Source organism: Fringilla coelebs, assembly GCF_963513975.1.
Source record: "Fringilla coelebs genome assembly, chromosome: 1".
Taxonomy (NCBI): Eukaryota; Metazoa; Chordata; class Aves; order Passeriformes; family Fringillidae; genus Fringilla; species Fringilla coelebs.
In genome coordinates, this window is record NC_140028.1 from 3,449,151 (window position 1) to 3,470,094 (window position 20,944).

Consider the following 20,944-nt stretch of genomic DNA (forward strand, 5'->3'; position numbering starts at 1 on the left):
TCCAATGAATTCTACTGTCATGGCAGCAGAAGGATTCTGAAGCCAAAGCATCCAAGGATTCAAGGCTTGGCACTGTGAGAAGTAAATTCTGTTGGAGGTGATTGCAACAGCAACAATCACTCCTTTCCATACTCCTAGATGGCCACTGAGCTGTAAGTTCCCCAAAAGTCTGAAATATTCCCAGTATTTCACACTGAGCATCTCTGTTTTATATTTATGAGCTTGTACTTTGATTGGTGGTATTGGGATGTGTATGCAAGCTTCCATGGAATCAGCTTTGTGTCTGCTGTTAGGGAGAAGAGAATCCTTAAATCCTCACTGCCTCTGAAGAAAGTGTCAACAACACAGCTGCCAATATTTGTATTGGAACCTCACGAAAGCAAGTGCATGTTTGTCCAATTTGTATGCTTCTGTTTGTCTAGTAAGTGAGAAGAAGTTGACCTGAATAGGAGTTAGTGCTCTTTCTTTTTTTGCCCATGGCAAAAGGAAATTATCTGTGTTTTAGAAAGGCTGTTTTTCCATGCCGCCTGTGTATGGAACCTTAATAGTTATGCCAGAATAACACTCAAAACCTACAGCCCTTATCTAAACTGCTCCAATTCAACTTCCACCACTTCTATCACAGCTGTTTACAGCTCCATTGCGTTTCACAAAGCCAAAAGGAAAGACCCACGTTGTTCTGAAAACATTTCACACTTTTAAAAGCATCATATTTCTGACTCTTTTGAGCAGTTTTGGAACCAAGCTTTGTGTATCTGTATCCTTCCCTAAAATGGGAAAAGATCCCAAGCTCACACAGTGGCCACCTATTTTAATATCACAAGAGTAGCAACACAGCAAGGAATTTTCCAGTTCTTAGAGGAATTTACCTCTTTGTCCAGAATGAATGTAGACAAATCTCTGTGCACAGAAAATCTCATTGGCTGCAAGAACCATGGAATCATAGGAGAATTTGGGTTGGAAGGAACCTTAAAGATCAACCACTTCCAACCCCTTCCCATGGACAGGAACATCTTCCACTATCCCAGGTTGCTCCAAGCCACATCCAGCCTGGCCTTGGACAATTCCAGGGGTGGGGCTTCTTTGGGAAACCACAACTTCTCTGGGAAACTTGTGCCAGGGCCTCCCCACCCTCACAGGGAAGAATTTCTTCCTATTAACCTACTTGATTTCAGTTTTAATCCATTCCCTTCTGTCCTGTCACTCCAGGCTCTTGTAAATAATCTCTCTCCATCTTTCTTGCTCCTTTCAGGTATTTGAGGGCCACAGTGAGATTACCAGAACCTTTCTCTCTTCCAGTTTGAACAGTTCCAATTGTCTCAGCCTTTCCTCTTAGGAGAGGTGCTCCATCCCCCTAATTAACTGGGTGGCCTCCTCAGAACAGATCAATGTCCTACTGTGTCAAGCTTAAGACTTCCTCAGGCTTTGTTTTTAGACCAATACTTACCCAGACTGAGATGCTGGTGCTACTTGGCTTTCACTTCACTCTCAAAGTCTGGACTTTTTATATCTAAGAATAACTGGGTGAAAAAAATTCTTAACATGATCTAAAGTCGATGGTCCTTCACTTAACAAACATCTCTGCCTGGTATCTGTCAGGCTGGAGCCCAGAGACCTGGTAAAAGAAGTAAAGACATGGCAGCTTCTGGTTTTCTTCAGTCAGGAGGAACTTCTTGATGGGCCAGTGTGTTCAGTCCTTGAGTGATTCTGCCATTCACTGAAGTGCCACATTGTCACTTATTACCTAGTGATGGTAACAATGAACTTCTTCCAGAGGAAAAGGTATTTGCATTAATGCAAATGGGTTGCTTATTTTGGAAGCTTTGGGATGCGGGGAGAGTTTTTCAGTTTGGGTTTGCTTTTCTTTTTTAACATTTTTTTGTTTTTTTCCTGTGAAATCAACTCCAGTCAGGCCTTTCTGACCTGGAGGCTGGTTTGACACGTAAACACTGTCAAGAGGGGCCATCAGCACATCCTCCTCCAGTCTGCCTGCCTGGATGGCACAGCCAGGAGTCTCCTGTCAGACTGCAAACTAAGCTGGGAAATCATTCAACTGGAGCCTTAACTAAACCCTCCCAAGTTATGTGCCTCAGTTGTGACATCCGCAGAAAATGAACACATCTCGAGAGCAGTCCCCAAATACATGAATTTAACAGTTTTAATATCTCTGCTCAGTTGAATGTGGCCTGCAAAGTCTCTCATTTGGTTGAGATCCCTAAGTGATCTCAGAGGAGGCTGTTATGGGGATGTGTACATTTATGTTCTTATTGGTTCCTGATGGATTGGGAAATCTTCTCTTGGCTGCGTTGCTTTCAGCCACTTGGTAGGACCCAGAGTAACGAGTCAGTACAGAGCAGAGCCCATGAAGGAAGGGTACCCTGGGTTGTTCCTGAACCTATTCCACTTCCCACCTCTTTGTCCACCTTCAGTTTATGCCCTGTCATCAGTTGGGCTTCTTCTAAGTCTTACAAAGCTTTATTGCAAGCCACCCCAGCAGCTGGAATTGTGTGGTTTTATTATCCTTATGGTGTTATTGTCCTTTATTTCCTTGTTGGCAACAATTTGAAGGACACGGTCAGAGGGTCACTGGCAGAGGTTGCCCAGAGAAGCTGTGGCTGCCCCACCCCTAGAGGTGTTCCAGCCAGGTTGGATGGGTTTCTGACCAACCTGGTCTAGTGGAAGTTGTCCCATGGCAGAGGCTTAGAACAAGATGATCTCTAAGGTATCTTCTAAGCCAAATCATTCTGTGATTCCATGGTATGTTCTATACCACTCACCTTTCCCTCTTTGTCTGGACTGCAGCAGTGGTGGCCTCACTGACAGCTCTCTGGAAAGGGCTGGACAGCCTCAGTCTCATGGGAGGCACTGCTTGGTGACCTCTGCTGTGACAAATTTATTGGAGCCACCTGTGGGCTACTGTGATCTCTGACCGACTCATTTTACTGCAGATAACAAGCAGCACAAAAATTGCATGAGCTTTTGTGTTTCTCTCCTCCTCCTGCTCTCTGTGAGTGTGATTTTTGTGTCATCCCTTGCATGGGGACTGTCACACTCAGCTCTCCTGCTGGCAGTGCTGGTAAGACAGCCCATGCTGGTTTACAAGGAGAAGAATGATGGGCAACTCTATACTTGCAAATTTCCCAACGCCTAAAGATCTGTCTGCTGTGTTTATTTCTGTGTTTGACCCTCATAATGTGATTGGGCTGGTATAATTACAGTTAATGAGCCAGCTAATTTTGTACAAGAAACAAGGCTCTTCCTTCCACGAGGTTTATTGCCACCCGTAGGATTCTTCTCGCATCAATTTATCCAAAGCAGTTTTTGGGGAAGTTAGAACTGCGTGGTCTCAGTTTCTAATAATTGCTGCAATTGAGCAGTAAATGTCAGAAAGGCAGAAGCTGCTCAGGTGGGTGGTTTATTTCTGCTGGGAGGTGCAATTCTCTGCCAGACTGTTTGGGAAACGTGGCTTGAGCAGTTTAAGTAAATCAAACGAGCCATGTAAAGCAAAAGAGGTCAAGCAAGTTGTAAATATCAGTGACCTTACTTGGTAGGTAAAATATATGATCTTTCCAGACAGCAGGCAGAAATAAAATATATTTATTTCTATGAATCCACACCCCTACCAACCTTATTATTCTGGTGACAAACTGAGACTACTTTCATCAGCAATAGGACTTGGTAACTCAGCTATGTGATGGCGAGTGAGCTTTGTGTTAATTGTAGGCAAAAACAGACTTCTGAAAGATGCTGCACACAAATGAAATGAAGGGATTTATTCAAACTGTTTCAATTCACAAGCTGGATTTGGAAAAAAAAATGGTCTTTACTTCTTTTTTATTTGTAAATTTAAAGAAACATTTTTTATTTTTCTTTAACTTGGATGTCTTACAGAATTTAAAAAAAGAATGTATTGAGTGTAAATCACAAGGGAAAGGTTGCCAGAGAAGTTATGGACTTCCCATCCCTGGAAGAGTTGAAGGCCAGGTTGGACAGGGCTTGGAGAAACCTGGAACAGTGGAAGGTGTCCCTGCCCATGGCAGGGGGGTGCAACAAGATGATTTTAAGGCTCCTTCCAATTCAAACCAGTCCATGATTCTCTGATTCTGTGAAAAGAAAGGGTGTGCTACAGGCAACTCTCTGGTATTTCCCATTCAAAGCTATTTGAGCTGTTTTGCCCTGTAAATTACATTCAGAGATTATTTGGGGAATAAAAAAAATCTGACACACCCCTAAATTACTTCACAAAAAAATCCTCATGTCGAAATAACTTTTTTTATTCAGCAAAGGAAGGAAATAGGGGGAAAAAAAATTAATCAGCTCTGTTGTTGTGATGTAATATCCTCACACGTGCTAATTTTGTGGGTTTAGAGGATTGGTGGCCCCAGGCCACCTGAGAGCATCATGTGGGAATTGAGGAGCCCTGAGATGGGTGACTGAGAGTGTGCAGTGGTCACTGGGTCCAGGACATGCACCCTCAGGACACTCTTCATGGGCTGACCCTTCTTCTGTGGCAAACATCAGGAATTTGAGGCCACTTGTCTCCCTAAGAAAGAACATTAAATAGCTTTGCAGATGCCAGAGTGATAATATTTCTGCACTCTGCCACTTAGCAGGTGATAGGAGGTGCCTCATTCTCTTACAGGATGTGTTCTTTTCCAACAGATACACACAGAAAAAGGTTTGAATTTTAAATCCCTGGGAGATGTATCCTGGCAGGCATGGTGAACCTCTGGCAGGGCAGTACCAATTTTTATTTTTTTTCCAGCACATCCATATGCAGCAGATACTCGACATTTCCAAGATGCATTTCAAGGACAGTATAAATCATTCAGGAGAAAAAGTGCTGTGAATTTATGCTGGTGTTTGGCCATTGCCCTGTAGCCACTTTTATTCATTCAGACCAAGGGGTTTGGGCTGTTGGCTGAAGAAAACCAACAGGAAGAGCTGGTAATGACATTTTAGGGTAGTTTAAATACGCTTTCCAGGCCTGCCTGGAAAATGATGCTGAGTGGTTGTTCAGTGCCTCAGTCCTTGCCTCTGAGGGCTGTGATGTGTTGTGTGGAAGAATTAGAGCCCTGCTAAAATCAGATGGGAAGGTAAGTTCTATCTGCCTTTTTTTGGAAGCAATAACCACAGCTCCTGATGACTCACAGTGCTGAAAATTCTATTTTCTTGCACCAATCTAAGCCAGTGTGACCCATTTAGCCTGAATTTAACATATGAGCACAATTATTTTATAAATCCTCTCATGTGCAGAATTTACAACTCGATGTTTACATTGAAGTTTGCAAATGAGCCATTTTAACTGTGCTCTGGAAGAATTGTCATGGTCTTCCTTCCCTTTAACATCCACAGTTCTGTCTTCTCTAAGCCTGAGGGCCTTTTCTTCGTGGAATGACACTTAAAACTTTCCAAGTACATGGCAATTCAAATGGGCAAAATTCATTTTCTTGCTGAAAGCAATTTCCCTCCAAACTTGGCTTTTAATTAGGAAAGAAACTTCTATGCATTACCAAAATACTCCTTTTTAAACTTTTTTCCTTCTTCTTTTTATTGTGCCTCTCAGTGTGTTATATTGATTATTTTTAGCCAGAAGTTGTAGCCATAAAAGAGGGTTAAGCTTATTAAAGTGCTAAAAATAAAAGCATACTATGAAAACCTGAAGGGGCCCATTTTGGTTACTGCCAAGTGGGAGCATTTAAAAATTCTCATTCATGAGCTCACTTTCCTGTCTTTCAAGTGATTTAGCTGAAATTCTGCCTTGTGAAACCAATCCATTGTTACTGCTGTAAAAATCCAGGCCATCTGAGTGATTCCTTGAAAGATTAGGGCAAAACTCCAGCCACTGTCAATCCAGTGATTTCCCATATAAGAATCCTGTTGGTCATTAGAAGGGCTTGATCTTAGGACACAGATAAATAGCTGGAATTGAAAGATACCTCTTGGGGTCATCATTATTTCCATCTCTGTGTGATACATGTGTCATAAAATCATAAAAAATTGAATCTAAACCCTGGCTCTGTCACCTTCACTACTGCTATGGCAAGACTGTGTTTTAGATGAAAATTTATAAATATTTTCCTAATTCTGTGATGTATTTGTTTGCAAACACCATCTGCTTTGGTGCAGCCCTATCCCTAAGTTTATCAAAATGTCACATGCATGCCCTTGGGATTTTTTGTTCTCAAATTGTACAATAAATTTGCCACCAGAGTCTGAAGGCAGAAAGCTGTTGTGGGATTCAGTTTCTTTGAGAAATTCCGGACCCAAGGCTGGATTATCTCATCTGTTTGGGAAAAAACTCACTGTCCCTTTGTGCCAAAGGGAAAGGAAAAGGCAGATCCCTCCAGCAGGTTTTTTCAGCCTGCTGAGGACCCTGCCACCCTTGTCTCTCCATCCCCAAGGGAGGTACCTTGGGAAGGAGCCTAAAAGTGGCCAGGGTGAGGCTGTGAGCCACCACTTGTTCAGCAAAGATTCACAAAGAAATGTCTGTCAGTAACATATTCATCATTGACTTATTAACATCATCGAATTATTGCTTATTTCTCTGTGATTTGAGCCAAATTGTCTTTCCTCTCCTTGCTTCCCTGTGTTAACCAGCAGAAATATCTGCTTGAATTGCTGTACATATTTATGTCTCATTATTGGAGAGTTTGGTGGGGTTTTTTGTTTGTCTTAGCTTTTCCCCGTGCCTCAGGATTACAAGTTTCTTCAAAAAATAGAATTTAAATGGGAGCTTCGCTTATTCCAAGGCTGATATTCCCCCACTGGCAGAAGGAGGGAGCAGAAATAGTTCCACCAGAGATCCCAGGCTCCCTCTGTAACCTGCCATCAACTCACCCAGGGCATGGAGCACATCCTCCTAACCTGGGAAAGCCTGTGCTGGGAAAAGCAGAAATGATGTTCACAAAAGCTCTGCCCAAGGTGTGGTTGTCCCATTCCAGGGAGCACTAAGGGGGTGTGCACAGTGCTTAATTTTATCTAACAAAGGCAAATCTCCTCAGGCCTCCCTGCAGGCAGAGGAAAGTGTTGGGTTCCTCTGGAGGGCCTTTTAAGGGAGCTAAATTAAGCTGCTTCTATGATTTCCTTCTTCCCCAGGGGAAGTGCAGACAGATTACTCTTGTTTTAGGAGGATATATTTAATACATTTCTTCTCTGTAGCTCCTCTCTGCCTAAATGATTCATTTTCTGAGGCCAATCAGCCTTTAAGAGATGTTGAGCAGTGAAGGGTGTCTGCACTAAGATCCCAAGGAACTTTACACATGACCAAGTTCTGTTACATTGATTAGGCACTTGAGGTTTTCCTCTTTTTCTCTTTTGTTTGTGGTTTTTTTTCCTTTTCTTTGCTTTTCTAAAAAAGTATTTTATTTTGAGTTATAAGTGCATAATTACCTTAACAGACTTTAACACTGTTTCATTTAAAAATGGCAAAAATGTGAATGCAAGCACTTTCCACAAATTATCTGCAAACCCTCATTTCTTTGTCCACCACAAAAGTGGCAAGATTAATTCCTGTTCTTTCCTTTTGAACCTTAAAGAATAAATTACTTTAATCTTTTGTGGCATGTCTTAATCCAACTCCTTATACTATTAATTGAAGAATTTCTGTTGATTTTGTTAAGGATTAGAGAAATCCCTGGAACTTTGTTCTCCAATTTCTACCCGAGGCTGAGTTCTCCTGATCAAGTTCACACACTCTGTGGTGTATTTTGTGTTCAAAACCACTCATTTGATCAAGAAACAGACCAAGGGCACATCCTCTTCCACTGTGAGCAGAAATTATTGGTTGCACATCTCTTGGGGGTTGAGATTTCCAAGATTTCTGCTGGAAAAACAAAACCTTTTTTGCAGGTTTTATACCATAGCTGTCAGGTGTCAAAGTTAATATTTGATTTTGATGGAAGTGGGAACCCAGTTGTAATGGGTAGCTGATAAAATTTCTTTTCAGTCTCATTTTGATTTCATTCTGGTTCGTCCAGGCTTCCCCCAGTGCCAAACAGAGCAATGCAGGGGGAGTTTCTTCTCTTTTCATTGTAGATTCCAGCAGTTTTTCTCAATCTGAGCCATTTTACAGACCTCCACAGCAGCTTGGAAACGTGGTCCAGGAGTTTGGCTTGTGGTTTGCTTAATCTGATCGACTCCTGGAGATTGGGAGGAATTGCACACCTTGGATTTGCTCTCTGTGACATTGTCTGAGATGATTATAACCCACATCAGCCTTATCCCTGAGCTCCAGTAACGAGATCATTCCAGGTGCCATGTCCCTTCTGTGATTTAATCCAGTAAAGTTGTCAGTCTTGAGCCACTTTCTCTTGAATTCCCTGTCACTCTTCCCATTGATTTCAGAAGGAATGGGATGAGAGGCAGCCTCCATCCTGTCAGAGGAGAGCTGTCAGTCATCCTGCCTCTGATTGATGGGTTGGATGTTCATCAGAATGGGTGTTGGTCCTACTTCCCTGCAGAAATACAGGTCACAAGCAAGAGGCTGCTCCTCTCTTTGTGCCCATGAGCAAATTGTTGAATTCCTGTTGGTGCAAAACCTTTGGTTTTTGGTTTAATTTGTCATTTGTAATTTTTTTTTAAATTTGGTTTAATTACCCTGTAATTATCTTCTTTTAATTTGCAGATAGCATTGAAGCCAACATTGAGGCCTCTTCTTCCAATGTAGAATCAGCCAATGAGCAGTTGGCAAAAGCAAGTCAGCACCAAGTAAGTGGGACTAAAAATACCCTACAAATGCTTTCAGTGATAGTATTTACAATAAACAAAACACCTGGCAGCTGTGAACCACTGGGGACATGGATTTGTTCCACCTGGAAAAATGATAAAGCATAGTCTAAGTATTCTTAACTTTTTTTGTATATAAAAATATAGATAGATATATATATGTTCAGATTACCATAGCACAGACAATTTGCTTTAGAGTAGTCATTAAGAAATCTGCATATTAAACAGACATTTGCCAGTAGGAAAGTCAACAATTAGCTACTGTTGTTCTTGGAAAGACACCATAAAAAGCACATCATTTAAGTGCATATGTGCTTCTGTTTGGTGTGTTTCCCTATAATCAGGAAACACTACTTTAAGAAAACAAGTTGAGTTGTCAAACAACATGATGTGGTTGGTGAGTAATGGATGTGGTGGTGGTGTTCAGCACTTTTCAAATGCAATTTGAGGGATTTTTTTGTAATTTTTTTTTTTCCATTGGAGCAAGAATAAAACATAAACACACACACACAAACATTAATCTTTTTGAAAATAACTTGCCCAGAAAGAACTCTTTGATGGTTATAGTTAGTACTTTCAAGGGGGATGAAGGGGGGTGGGGGAATGAACAATCAAAAAATTGTGATCAGTTGCATTGTGACTGACAGAAGAAAAACCTGCTAGTTTTCTTTTTTCCTCAAGCATAAATTGGTGATTTTCATGTGTCTGGAGTTTTGACAAAATGTAGCTGAGGCCCCTGAGAGCACATGGTGCCTGTTAGCTGTCCTTGGACACAGTGAACTCTGAAGCTTCCAGACCAAAGGAGAAAGACTCACAGGCATTCTACTCTGATGCAATGGAGTGACGTGATTTTCAAATTATCTACAGCTCATTTCCTGGTGAAACACATTGTCCCCATTTTGGGTAATAAGAGTGAGTTTTGTAAAACTTTGATATTGCAGAAAATAAGCGCTGTCTTTAGCTACATGTTGGTTTTTAATGCATATATATTTAAGACTTTGTGTGTCGCCCTGCATGTAATCCTGCATTCACTTTGAAAATAACTTGTTACATGGAGTCTAAAATGAAACTGGAATGGATTTAATACTTGACCTGACTGTAGAGCTGATTGCAAAGCTGCAAATGAGTTAATGATGACTTTGGCTAAGAAGGTCAAAGAGGAGTCAGGCAGAAAATGAATGCAGCACAGTCTAAAGGCTCTGCTTCCTTCAGCCAGCAGGAGCTGCTGAAATAGCCTGCCCAGACAGGAGGCCCTTTTTTCCTCAGATATGTTCATCAGGATAAAGATAAAGCCAGTTTTAGCCAGGCAACCCCTGCCAAGGGCATAAATATGAACTGATTGGTGTACAAGAGAAAACAGTCTCTCTTGCACTTGAAACAAGCCCATAATGAGAAATATCACTTTAAAAACTTTGGCTGCTAAAGGAAATGTCCAATCCAGATCTCCTGTGGAGCACAGGGAACTGTCCTGTGCCCTACTGGATGTGGATCACCAGAAAAATATGTGTCAACCTGCAGAGTCTTTGCTTCTTTTTTGCCAGGGTCAGGATTAAATACATGAGACAGTATTTCTTGTTTGGACTCAGGTGTTTGTTAGTTCTTATCTGTATTATGTCCCACAAACCCTGAGTTCTACAGCACTTCACTCTAACAAAATAAAAATGAAGACCTATCTCTCTTTCTACAATGCCTTTTAAGGATAAACTGTCCAATTAGGAAATGACACCTAAATTATTTTTACTTTTAGCCCAATAACCAATCACCCATGGCCCGTAATGTGGATTTTTTTTGTCCAATTGCACAAAACCACCCATACCCACGGAGAAGAAGGTGGTGAAGAAGGACCAGCCTCCTCCCTAAAACCTCCATCTTGCTTTATATATATATTACTATATTCTAAAACCTTAAACTCTAAGTTTTGCACTGTGTGATATTACACACTTCTGCTCAAACTCCACACCCACAATCCCAGTGGTATCATTCAATTTTGGAAGCCTTCTCCACACCCTCCTCAGGTCAAATGCAGTGTTCTCGTGGGGGTCAGTGCCTGTCAGCACAGGGAGTCCAAAATTCTTAATTACCAGGGTTCCAGCATAAACCCAACTCACTCTCTGTCACCATGAACAGAAAATAAAGTGACATTTTTGTCACTTGCACTGCAAATCTGCTCTTCTTACACCCAAAGGGACACAATCCCCCTGGTGGGGCAGGAGGGGCCCTGGGGCCACAGCCCTCAGGGATGCTGTAGGGAGGAAGGAGGAATGTCTGCCCCTTGCAGACATTTGGATAATGCAGTGTAGTGCAGGTCGTCCTTCCTGGTGGTTTCCCTGGTTTTGGATGCTTTGGAAATATCTGGGATGGGTTTGGGAGAGCCATCAGCCAGATGGCCCTGTGGGTGAGCTGCTTTTCAGGGACCTGCCAGGGCTTTACATGCTCCAAATTCCATCTGTGCTCATCTGTGCTGTTGGGGGACCAAAGGCACAAACTGTTTCTTAAATCTTACTGAGCAGTTTTCCTTCTTATGCTGAACTGCTAATTCACGAGTGTGTTTGCTTGTTACTTATGTTACAGTGTGATTATCCTGTAAATGCAGGCTGGCTCACAAACATTTGTTATTTATTGCTGTTTATATGTATATAAACGTGTGTGTGTGTGTATGCAGTATTTTTATTAGTCAGTGTAGTGTTTTTATTAGTCTACCAACAAATGCATGCATAAATTGAGAAATCAGAAATGTCAACACCACTGAAACATTTGAGTTTAAGACCTTCTGTGGAACTTAATGGAGGGATTTCTGTCAGGAATAATGATTCAGTGGCTGGTTATTTAGCACAATATTTGCATGTAACCCATGCAGTCACTTCAACAATACAACTTGGAGAACCAGTCCCAACCTGCACATTAACATAACAAAGAACCAGTAAATAGTTTTTGCTTAGCATTAGAAAATAAGACATTTAGTTTCCCTGAAATGATAGAAATGTTTTAAAAAGAAGTAAATATCTTCACAAGAAGCTCCTTTGTCTGCATTTTAAATTTGGTAAGGTGCTCCTTCCTCTTGAGATGTGTGTGCTAACAGCAGTGTTTTATTACTCTGAGTGAATTCTCATGTGCCCCATCTAAACTCTAAAAGATTAGTGGGAGCTGTCAGAGCTTTGGAATATATATATATAAAAGCAGATTTTTTTTTTCTTTCATTTTAAATTATTATTGGAAAATAATTGTTTTTGCCTAAACTTATTTTTACTACAAGTCACAGTTAAGCTGCCTCAGTGCATTGTCTGTGGGAACACACAGGGTCAAAATGCAGATGAAAGGAATAAGAGTTGAATGTTGATACAAAAAGGAAGCCTTTTTTCCATATGAAAACCCTGTTGGTCACAGAAATGTGACAATTTTGACTTTTTTATACTACTTTCAGTAGAAAATCTGAGTTTGAAAAATGACTGGGAGGCAGACAAATGTTTCAGGGAGAAGCCAGTAGAAGTTCTCTCCTGCACTGGTCCTGCTTCCATGCCTTTGTTTTCAGTGATGGTCTCATTTCTCTTGGGCCTTGAGCAGGAATGATGACTTCTGCCATTAATACCAACAGCCCAGATTCGCTCTTGAAATTTCCTTTTCCCTGCCCACAGGGAAAATGATTCATCCCACCCATCTCAAAACACCAATTATAACTTGGGTCAAACTGCTCTCTGGAAGAGAGGGGTTTATTGGACCAGACATGAGTGTTTTTGGTGGTGATGAGTGTTTAAGTGTCTCCTTTCCATGACACATGAGGAGGAATTGCTTTCAGCACATCTTGTCTCATCCCACAGGAGATATCTGATACAGGTAGGTCTGCTGGCTCTCTCTTAGGACAAGTTTGTTCTCTCCTTTGGCCATTAAATTGAGATGATATCAATTATACTACAAACATTCCATGGAAAATTAATCCCATGCCTATCACCTGTCTCTTTATTGGGAAAAAGGGAATATCTAGATAGCCAGCCTGCCCCTGAGGTTAGTTTAGGTGGGCTGGACATCACACCAAAGGGGTGGCTGCATGGAGATGTGCACTTTTACTTTGCTCACTTTGCTCAGAGCTTCGTGCAGGTGGATTGAGAGGAAGGAGAAGGAACCAACACAGACTCCACACATTAAACCAGTTGCTCTTTTTTTTTTCATGCAAAGTTTGGCCCAAGTTCAGCTTGGCCTCACTGACTGAAGGACTCAGTGTGCTGACTGCTGAAGCTAATTTGTTTTGGAAGAGCTGCTTGTGTTGCTCTGATTCCTGCTGGTTGCTTTCCTTCCCTATATCCTCTGTGGAAGTCAAGCTAATTTGGATTCCCTGGCATTGCAAAGGCAAACAGCAGTTCAGTGACCTGCTTGTGTAGTCTAGGAACAATGAGGTTTTTTTTTCCAGTAATGAAGCAATTCCTGGGTCTGGCTTTCATGGGTACACAGAGGGGCACTTTGAAGGCTGGAGCTCTGAGGAAAAAAATCTCATAAATCAGGGATATTTGCAGAGATCTCATTGCCTGGGGACCACTGATAAGGGTCTATCTTCAGCTTTTGCTCAAATAACTCATTGGTATTTTAACAACAAAAGAAAATTTGAGTTTCAAAAAATCACCTTCTCACAGTCATTGAAATTGTTTTGCATGGTTGCTTCTCAAAGCACTTGTTGCTCATAAATATTGTGATAATGAAGATCATCTCCTCCTCTTCACTGTGGATATGCTCTAAGACCATATCTTTTGCTGCCACTAAATAATTTTAACCTTAGTTTTATAATTAAGAGCCAACTGGCACCATGATTGCACCCTGACCTGTTCAGCAGTCATGCAGCAACTGCAAAGCCATGGGGGACCAGCATGGTTGGATTGTCTTGATGCAAATTGAGGCCATTAACCTGTCACTTTTTGCCTGGGAGAAGAGACTGACCCCCACCTGGTTACACCTTCCTTTCAGGGAGCTGCAGAGAGTAAGAAGGTTCTCCCTGAGCCTCCTCTTCTCCAAGCTGAGCTTCCCCAGCTCCCTCAGCTGCTCCTCATCATGATGCATCAGGTTTTAGCTTTTATGTTTTTCAGATTCTATGCTGCTTTTCTGAGCTTCATATTTGGGGATAGCAAGCTCTCTTCAAAGAGTAGGGAGACAAAACAATTCCTTCTCTAGCTGGGGACCAAGGACAAATGATCCAAATTTCAGGCCCAAGAGCATAAACAATTGTTGCTGTAGGACACGAAAGAACACACGCACACACCGCGGTCAGGGTGAAGAAGAAAAAAAGACAGTTTATTTTCTGACTCCAACATTTATAGTTTTACAAAGGTGACAGTGGATTGGAGGGTGACAGTGACACCTCTCCACTGACACTGGTTTAACCAACAGTCCATCAACTCTCTCCTCCTCCATAAAGGAATGCAAAACAATGAGTTGTTTACAGAAAGTGTGTGAGAAAGTTCGCTACAAGAATGTCAACATCAGAAAGCTTAGAGAATCTCAAAAAACCAGGGTGACAAACAATGGTGGGCTGAAAAGAGAAAAAGAAGCAGGATGGGACTTCATAAGCCAAAGATATAATGGGAGAATTAACTCCAATATGCAAATGAACCAAGACACATAAATTGGGAGACCCTGTGACTGGTTATCCATTTTGTGACCATTTGGGTTCATCTTGGGTGCAGCCCTGGCTGGGCTCTTGTGCTGCCCAAGGTGCATCCATTGAGGCCTCCTAATAAATCCCTACTTTATTCTCTAGCTCTGTCCAGTCTCTGCTCTAGGTCAGCCCTCACAACGTGTCAATCAGACTCGTGCTCTAGACCCTTCCCCAGCCGCAGTTGGTTGGAATAAAACTTCTGCCTCCTTTTTTTCCTTGCTCACTGGCTCCCAATAAACAGCAGGCTGAGTTTTCAGATTGTAGAGTGCTTTATTTTGAAGCAGCTCCTGCCTTTGCCTGCTTTTTTACTGTATTTTAATGCAGCCATTTACAAAACAGCTGCTTTCCGTGGGAAGCGGTGTTCGAGTCAGCGCCAGTCTGTGTGATAAATGAACTGTGAGAATCCAGCAACTTAACCTCAGCAAGGTCTGAGCCACAACATTTATTTAAAGCTCTCTTTGTTTTCTGTAAATAATGGATCTGTGTGATCAAATATTTATTAAGAAAGGGGTTGTTTAGAGCTTTTGGTTGTCGTGTGTTCCTGTGTGTAAAGGTAAAATCTTTCAGGCTGTTTTTAATCACAGCAGATCATCTCTTCATTTGTGCCATCCAAAAGGGGGAGATGCCTGATCCAGGTAGTAGCTTAGTCTTTTTTATTTTTTTCCCCTTTATTATACAACACCAGCTGTGAAATTTTTGGAAGAAAAAAAACAAATTATCCACCACGAGCTCATTTTTATTTAAGCACAAACCATTCAAGAAGGAAGCAGAAGGGGCATGAGTGGAGAAGGGAAGGAATCCAAAGGAGGCCATGAACACGATCTGAGGGATGGAGCACCTCTCCTGTGAGGAAAGGACAAGAGAATTGTGATTGTTCAACCTGGAGAAGGGAGGACTCCAGGGTAAACTTATTGTGGCCTTTGAGGTACCTGGAGGGGGATACAACAAATCTGGAGAGGAACTTTTACAAGGGCAGAGTGATAAGACAATGGGGAATGGCTTTAAACTGACGGATTGCATGTTTAGATTGGATATTAGGAAGAAATTCTTCCCTATGAAGGGTGGTGATGCCCTGGCACAGGTTGCCCAGGGAAGCTGTGGCTGCTCCATCCCTGGAATTGTCCAAGGCCAGGTTGGATGGGGCTTGGAGCAGCCTGGGATAGTGGAAAGTGCCCCTGCCTGTGGCAGGAGGTTGGAACTGGATGATCTTTAAGGTTCCACGTGACCCAAACTATTCTGTCATTTGGTGTGATATGAAAGATTTGGGAGCAAGTTTTGTGGTGAGCCATTGGTGATCAATCTGTTTTCTCTGGTGAGAAAATGAGTAGGTAGGACCCAGATTTTTCTGACTGTTCACCTTGGTGGAATGCAGCTCTGGGGCTGTTCCCTGTCAAGAATATTCTTATTTTAAGAATATCAGTTACACTGATGGTGGTGGCCTGCATTCAGTATTTCAAAGGCAAGAATTTTCTCTTTGAACAAGTCTGATCTGTGATGAGTCAGAGATGGCAGAAGGAAATCACAGAGACTGTCTTTTGTTTTTCTAATTCATTTGTTTAACAGAATCTCTTTCCAGGGTACAATTTCATTTTGAGGGGTCAGAGATTAAAAAGCAATTTTCCCTTGCTAGCAGCAGCATAAACTAGTGAGTTACATTTCTCTTAATGGCCTCATTTAACAGAGGAGTGAATGGAAATCCTTGGTTACTGACTGGAAAACCACACTTAGACTCATCTTTGTGCCCAGTGGCAGCACATATAATAAATTGCCCTGCTCAAAGGTCAAAGCTTTGAGAAATTGTATTAAACTTACCTCTTAATGGGCTAGAGGTACCAAGGAGTTAGGAATGTTATCACTGGAGATGCATACCTATCTGGGGTCCATGGAAATGAGGAACAGAATTTAAGTATCCTTGAGTCCCAGCTGTGTAGCCTGAAGTGTTATTGCACTGGGCCGTGAGCTTGTCACATCTCATCAAGCAGCAAAATGGTCAAGCTTGGTCGGTGTTTGCACTGGAAACCTCTGCTGAAAATCTGCACATGCAGGCAGCAGTGTTCTCCTGCTCAGTTCTCCTGTCTGGTGCAGGGATTCTGTCCAGGCAGTGTCACCATTCCTCAAGTATTTCATGTAAAGTCACCTGCAGCCACATTTGTCCTCACAGAGAAAAGCAAGGCAATCTTCCCAATAATATTTCTGGGATTCACGTTCTCTGAACCTCAGAGAATGATCAAAACAATTCTTATCTTATTTGCTGTGCCTGTATTTGTGCAAAAGGAGAATGCAATGTGGAGATTGTTTATCCAAAGCCCAGGTGTTTTGTTTCCTTGGCCAAGTGTGTGTGTGTGTCGGGACTGTCGGCTGAAAGTCACGAGATGTTGTGCAATAAAGTGCAGTTGAGTGCTTAGCAAATTCAGTTTAAATGTAATGTAACAAAGTGTAATATAATATAGAATAACATAGTATAATAAAGTAATTAATTAGCCTTCTGATAAGATAGAGCCAGATGCCTCATTCCTCTCCCCTCGTCGGGGGTAAAAATATCACCAATAGTCACTGGAGTGGCAGTGAGTCAGAGGAGGACACAAAGATGCTCAGAGGGTTGGAGACCCTCTGCTCTGGAGCCAGGCTGGGACAGCTGGGGGTGTCCAGCCTGGAACAGGAGGTTCTGGGAAGACCTTAGGGCAATGGACAGGAAACCTGGAGAGGGAATTTTAAGAAGGTCTTGGAGTGGCAGGACAAGGGGCAATGGCTTTAAACTGAAAAAGAGTCAACTTCTATTAGATGTAAGGATGAAATTCTTCATTATGAGAGTGAAGGCCCTGGCACGTATCACCCAGAGAAGCTGTGGCTGTCCCATCCCTGGAAGTGTTCAAGGCCAGGATGGATGGGGCTTGGAGCAACCTGGGATAATGGAAGGTGTCCCTGCCCATGGTGGGGGGTTTGGAATGAGATGATCTTTGAAGTCCCTGCCAACCCAAACCACTGGGTGACTCTAAAAGATGCCAGATTGGTTTTCAAAGCCACAGTGAAACTAATAGTTGAATTCTACTATGGGGATTTATATCCCAGTTTCTGTGTCTTGATCTTTAACTTGATTTGTTTGATGAGCAGCAGTTTAACAGTCCACCTTTCCATAGGGATAAAGTAAGGGATCTGCAGTCAGTATGGTGTCATCTAATCAGACTTGGTACTTAAAATTTAGGCAGCTTAAAGAAAACAGGCTAAGCTTCCTTTCCCATGCCTCTGGAAAATTGTTCATCCTGTTTCTCCTCGATATTGTACCTCAGTCTGTGATGAACAGTGCCCAGGAGGCAAGAACCTTCAGAAAACCACTTTACTAGACAATGAGAGTTTGACTTTGCCTAAAAACTAATATTTAGTATCCTTTTGTGCTGAGTAGGGAATCCTGCTGCCCTTCTGGCTTCTGCCATGGAAGGCTGTTGTTCCTCCCCAAATCACTTTCACCTGTGCTAGCTCTAGCTGTGTTTAAATGCTGCAAAGAACCTGGGACATCTCCAATGGTCAGGAAGCAGCTGAGAAAGTAAATGCTAATTCCCCTGGTGTGCTTTAATAACTGTATTGATCATGAAGGGAAAATGATATGTAAGGAGAAAAAAGCTACAGAAAATGAAATTGCTTTTATTTCCATTTTGACAAAGCCTGGGAGCACTTTAATCAAAGGTGTTTTCCATATTCCTGAAAGAAATCACAGGCCTGGTAGGACACCTTTGTAGCACAGCCCTGGGGTCGTGGCCTGGCACTATCAGAAGTGGAGAATGGGAATTGTTAAGTTCAACTTGTGCTCAAGAGGAGAAAAGAGAGTCAATTATAGCCTTTCTAAATCTGACTTCAGCAACACACAAAGCTCTTGGAAACATTTTGAAATGAGGAATGAAAAGCAAGGAGTTCTGTGCAGGGTGGGACAATTTGGGATTTCATTTCACTTTGAAAGGGTCACTGCATATCTCTCTTTGTGAGGAGAAAGGGTTTCCTTAGACAAAGAGACACTTGACTTTCTGGTCTTCAGAGAAATATTTTCTATAACTCTATCACGTGAGGATTGACCTTGTTTAAAAGATTTGTAGGAGAAGCTATGGCCAACACTGATGTACCTTAATTTTGTTCTACCTGACACTCTGTTGTGAGTTCAGGATTGTCAGCTCAAGCCTTTGACAAGATTCAGTCATTCCTAAATTCCCTGCTGGGGAATTAAGGGATTAAGGTTTTCTGCAGAATGAATTTAGGAGACTAGGAGATATCTACAGGAACCTGCTCCTCTTCCTAAAGCACAACTTCATTTTTATTTTTTTTAAGGTGACTCTAGGAAAAACAATTTCCAAGGTGGGTCGAAAATTCATTATGATTTTTATGTTACAGTAAGTGCTCCATTTGATCCATTTTTAGTGGGCTTGGGTATATTCTTCATAGTTTTTTGGGTTTTGGTTAGTGAGCCATGATGTATCATTTTTCCTTTTTACAGACAGCAGTGCTGTCCATTTACAAGAAACAATTCTTGCACCAGTTCTTTTTGTCTTGTAGAAGACATTTTTCTTACGCAGACCTGAAGCATATAAAAAGTAAAATAAACTCTATTCGTATTTATCTTTCCTCTTTAGGGTCCGTCCCAGTGGATATTACCTTTTTTGTTAAACTTTTTTTTTGTTTAAGAGTTTAAAGAAAAAAGAATAATCTGTAACTTCAGGCTGTCACTGATGTCAAAGGCACATTAATGGAAGGAGAACAGAGCTTTATCCACTGTACAGATCACATTTGCTCATTTAATAGTACTGGGGAGAATTCATGAGTGTGAAGGTAAGTTTATTTTTTTCTACACAGAGAAATCTTAAATTCTACTCACAGTCTCCAAGCTTTCCCTGACTCTTCCCAGCTGTGCCTTTAAAAGGGTTTATTACTGAATATTGAGTAGTATAAGGATGCTAATCTTGCTCTAGTTTGAAGGATTGCAATCTTGTTAATACTAGGCCATGTTTCTCCCTATCCAGACAAGATTTAAATAGATCTGAAACTAGTGAAGAAACAATTAAACCTAATTTTTGGTGACTATCAGCATGGTTTCCTTGCATCTCAAGAAGAAGAAAATCCAAGTGCTGCTTTTCTTTGCCACGAGCAATGAGCATGAACATGGAATTCATTACAGCTCAGCTGACACGTGAGGTGGGATCCATCTCAACTAACTTTGGGTGTATCCAAACCAGGAATTAATCACTGGCTGTGCTGCCCAGGTGTCCCACATCCTCACCAGGGATCTGGGATGCATTTTGATTTCATATGGCTGCTGGAAGATGGGATCAGTGATGCTGCAGCATCCCCCAGATGATGGGGTCTGTACCAGCCCCAAATGGTCCGTGCCCTATCCCTCAGGTCTGTGTGGATGTGCCAGACCCCACAGGGCATCTCACATCCAGATGTTTGTCTCTGGGTGGGAGTGAGCCACACTGAGCAGGAGAGATCCCATTGCAGGGCAGTTTGTTCTGTCTGGGCTGAGAACACAAGCTTTAGTTTCCTCACAAAAATAATTCTCTAATTAATTTTACTTTAGCGCGGCTTTAATTAATTTAATTCTCTATTAAATTAATTAATCCTAATGTGGCTTTTGTGTGAGTCTTCATCACATTAGAATAGGGCACTTTAATCTTCTTTCTGGTGCTGGGCACTCCCTTTGAGGCACGGGGCAGTTACTGAGGGCATGGGAAAGCAGCAGGAGGGATCCGAGAGCTGCCGAGCCAGGCTGCAGAGGAAAGATTACAAAAAGAGTTGATTAAGCTAAAAAAGAAAAGATAGAGTTGAAGATAAAGGTCTCTTGGTACATAAAAGTCTGCTGCATAGAGGAAAAGAATAATCACTGCTTTTTTTTTGTTTATTACAGTTGGGAAGAACAAGGAGTAGTGGACTTAAGCTGCAGCAGGAAAGAATCAGGGTTGATATTAAGAAAAGCTGTTTAATGATAAGGAGATTGAAATACTTCCTGGGGAGATTTTAGAGTCTCTAGCACTGGATATCTGTAACAGTATCTGGTGAAGCATATTTCAAGAATGGTGTTTGTATAATTGCTTTTACTGTTGCCTGTCAGATCACGCTGCAAGGTCCAGTGTAAACAGGACATGTTCCTATTGTATCACAAAGCATCATTATCTAATCAGAAAATGCTGCAGCCATGAATCATTCTTTGATTCTCATTCTCATCCTCTCCCCCTCCCCTGCCTTCTCTTCTCCAAAGTTCCTGTTTGGAAATAGCTTTAGGGGCCAAAATTGCTGATTGAGTTTGACAAAGGTGATGAGATTCAGCGTTTTCTTGTCAGCTCTGCTTAGACTGGGTGTTGGGGACAAATCATAGAATCACGGAATGGCTTTGGTTGGAAGAGACCTGAAAAATCACCCAGTTCCAAATCCCAGCCATGGTCAGGGACACCTTCACTACCCCAGGTTGCTCCAAGCCCCATCCAAGCTGGCCCTGGACACTTCCAGGGATGGGGCAGCCACAGCAGCAGCCTGTGCCAGGGCCTCACCACCCTCACCCACCACAGGGCAGAATTTCTCCCTAACATCTCATCTGCATCT

General features: G+C 42.0%; 1 protein-coding gene across 8 annotated transcripts in view; it reads left to right on the forward strand.

Annotated features, from left to right (window-relative positions):
- Positions 1-20,944, forward strand: part of TSNARE1 (t-SNARE domain containing 1) — a 456,292-nt gene that overhangs the window by 281,952 nt on the left and 153,396 nt on the right. For all 8 annotated transcript variants that reach the window (XM_084226302.1, XM_084226301.1, XM_084226304.1 and 5 more), the window contains one exon: positions 8,627-8,709. In XM_084226302.1, the coding sequence (XP_084082428.1) occupies positions 8,627-8,709 (83 nt within the window). The remainder of the gene's footprint in view (positions 1-8,626; positions 8,710-20,944) is intronic.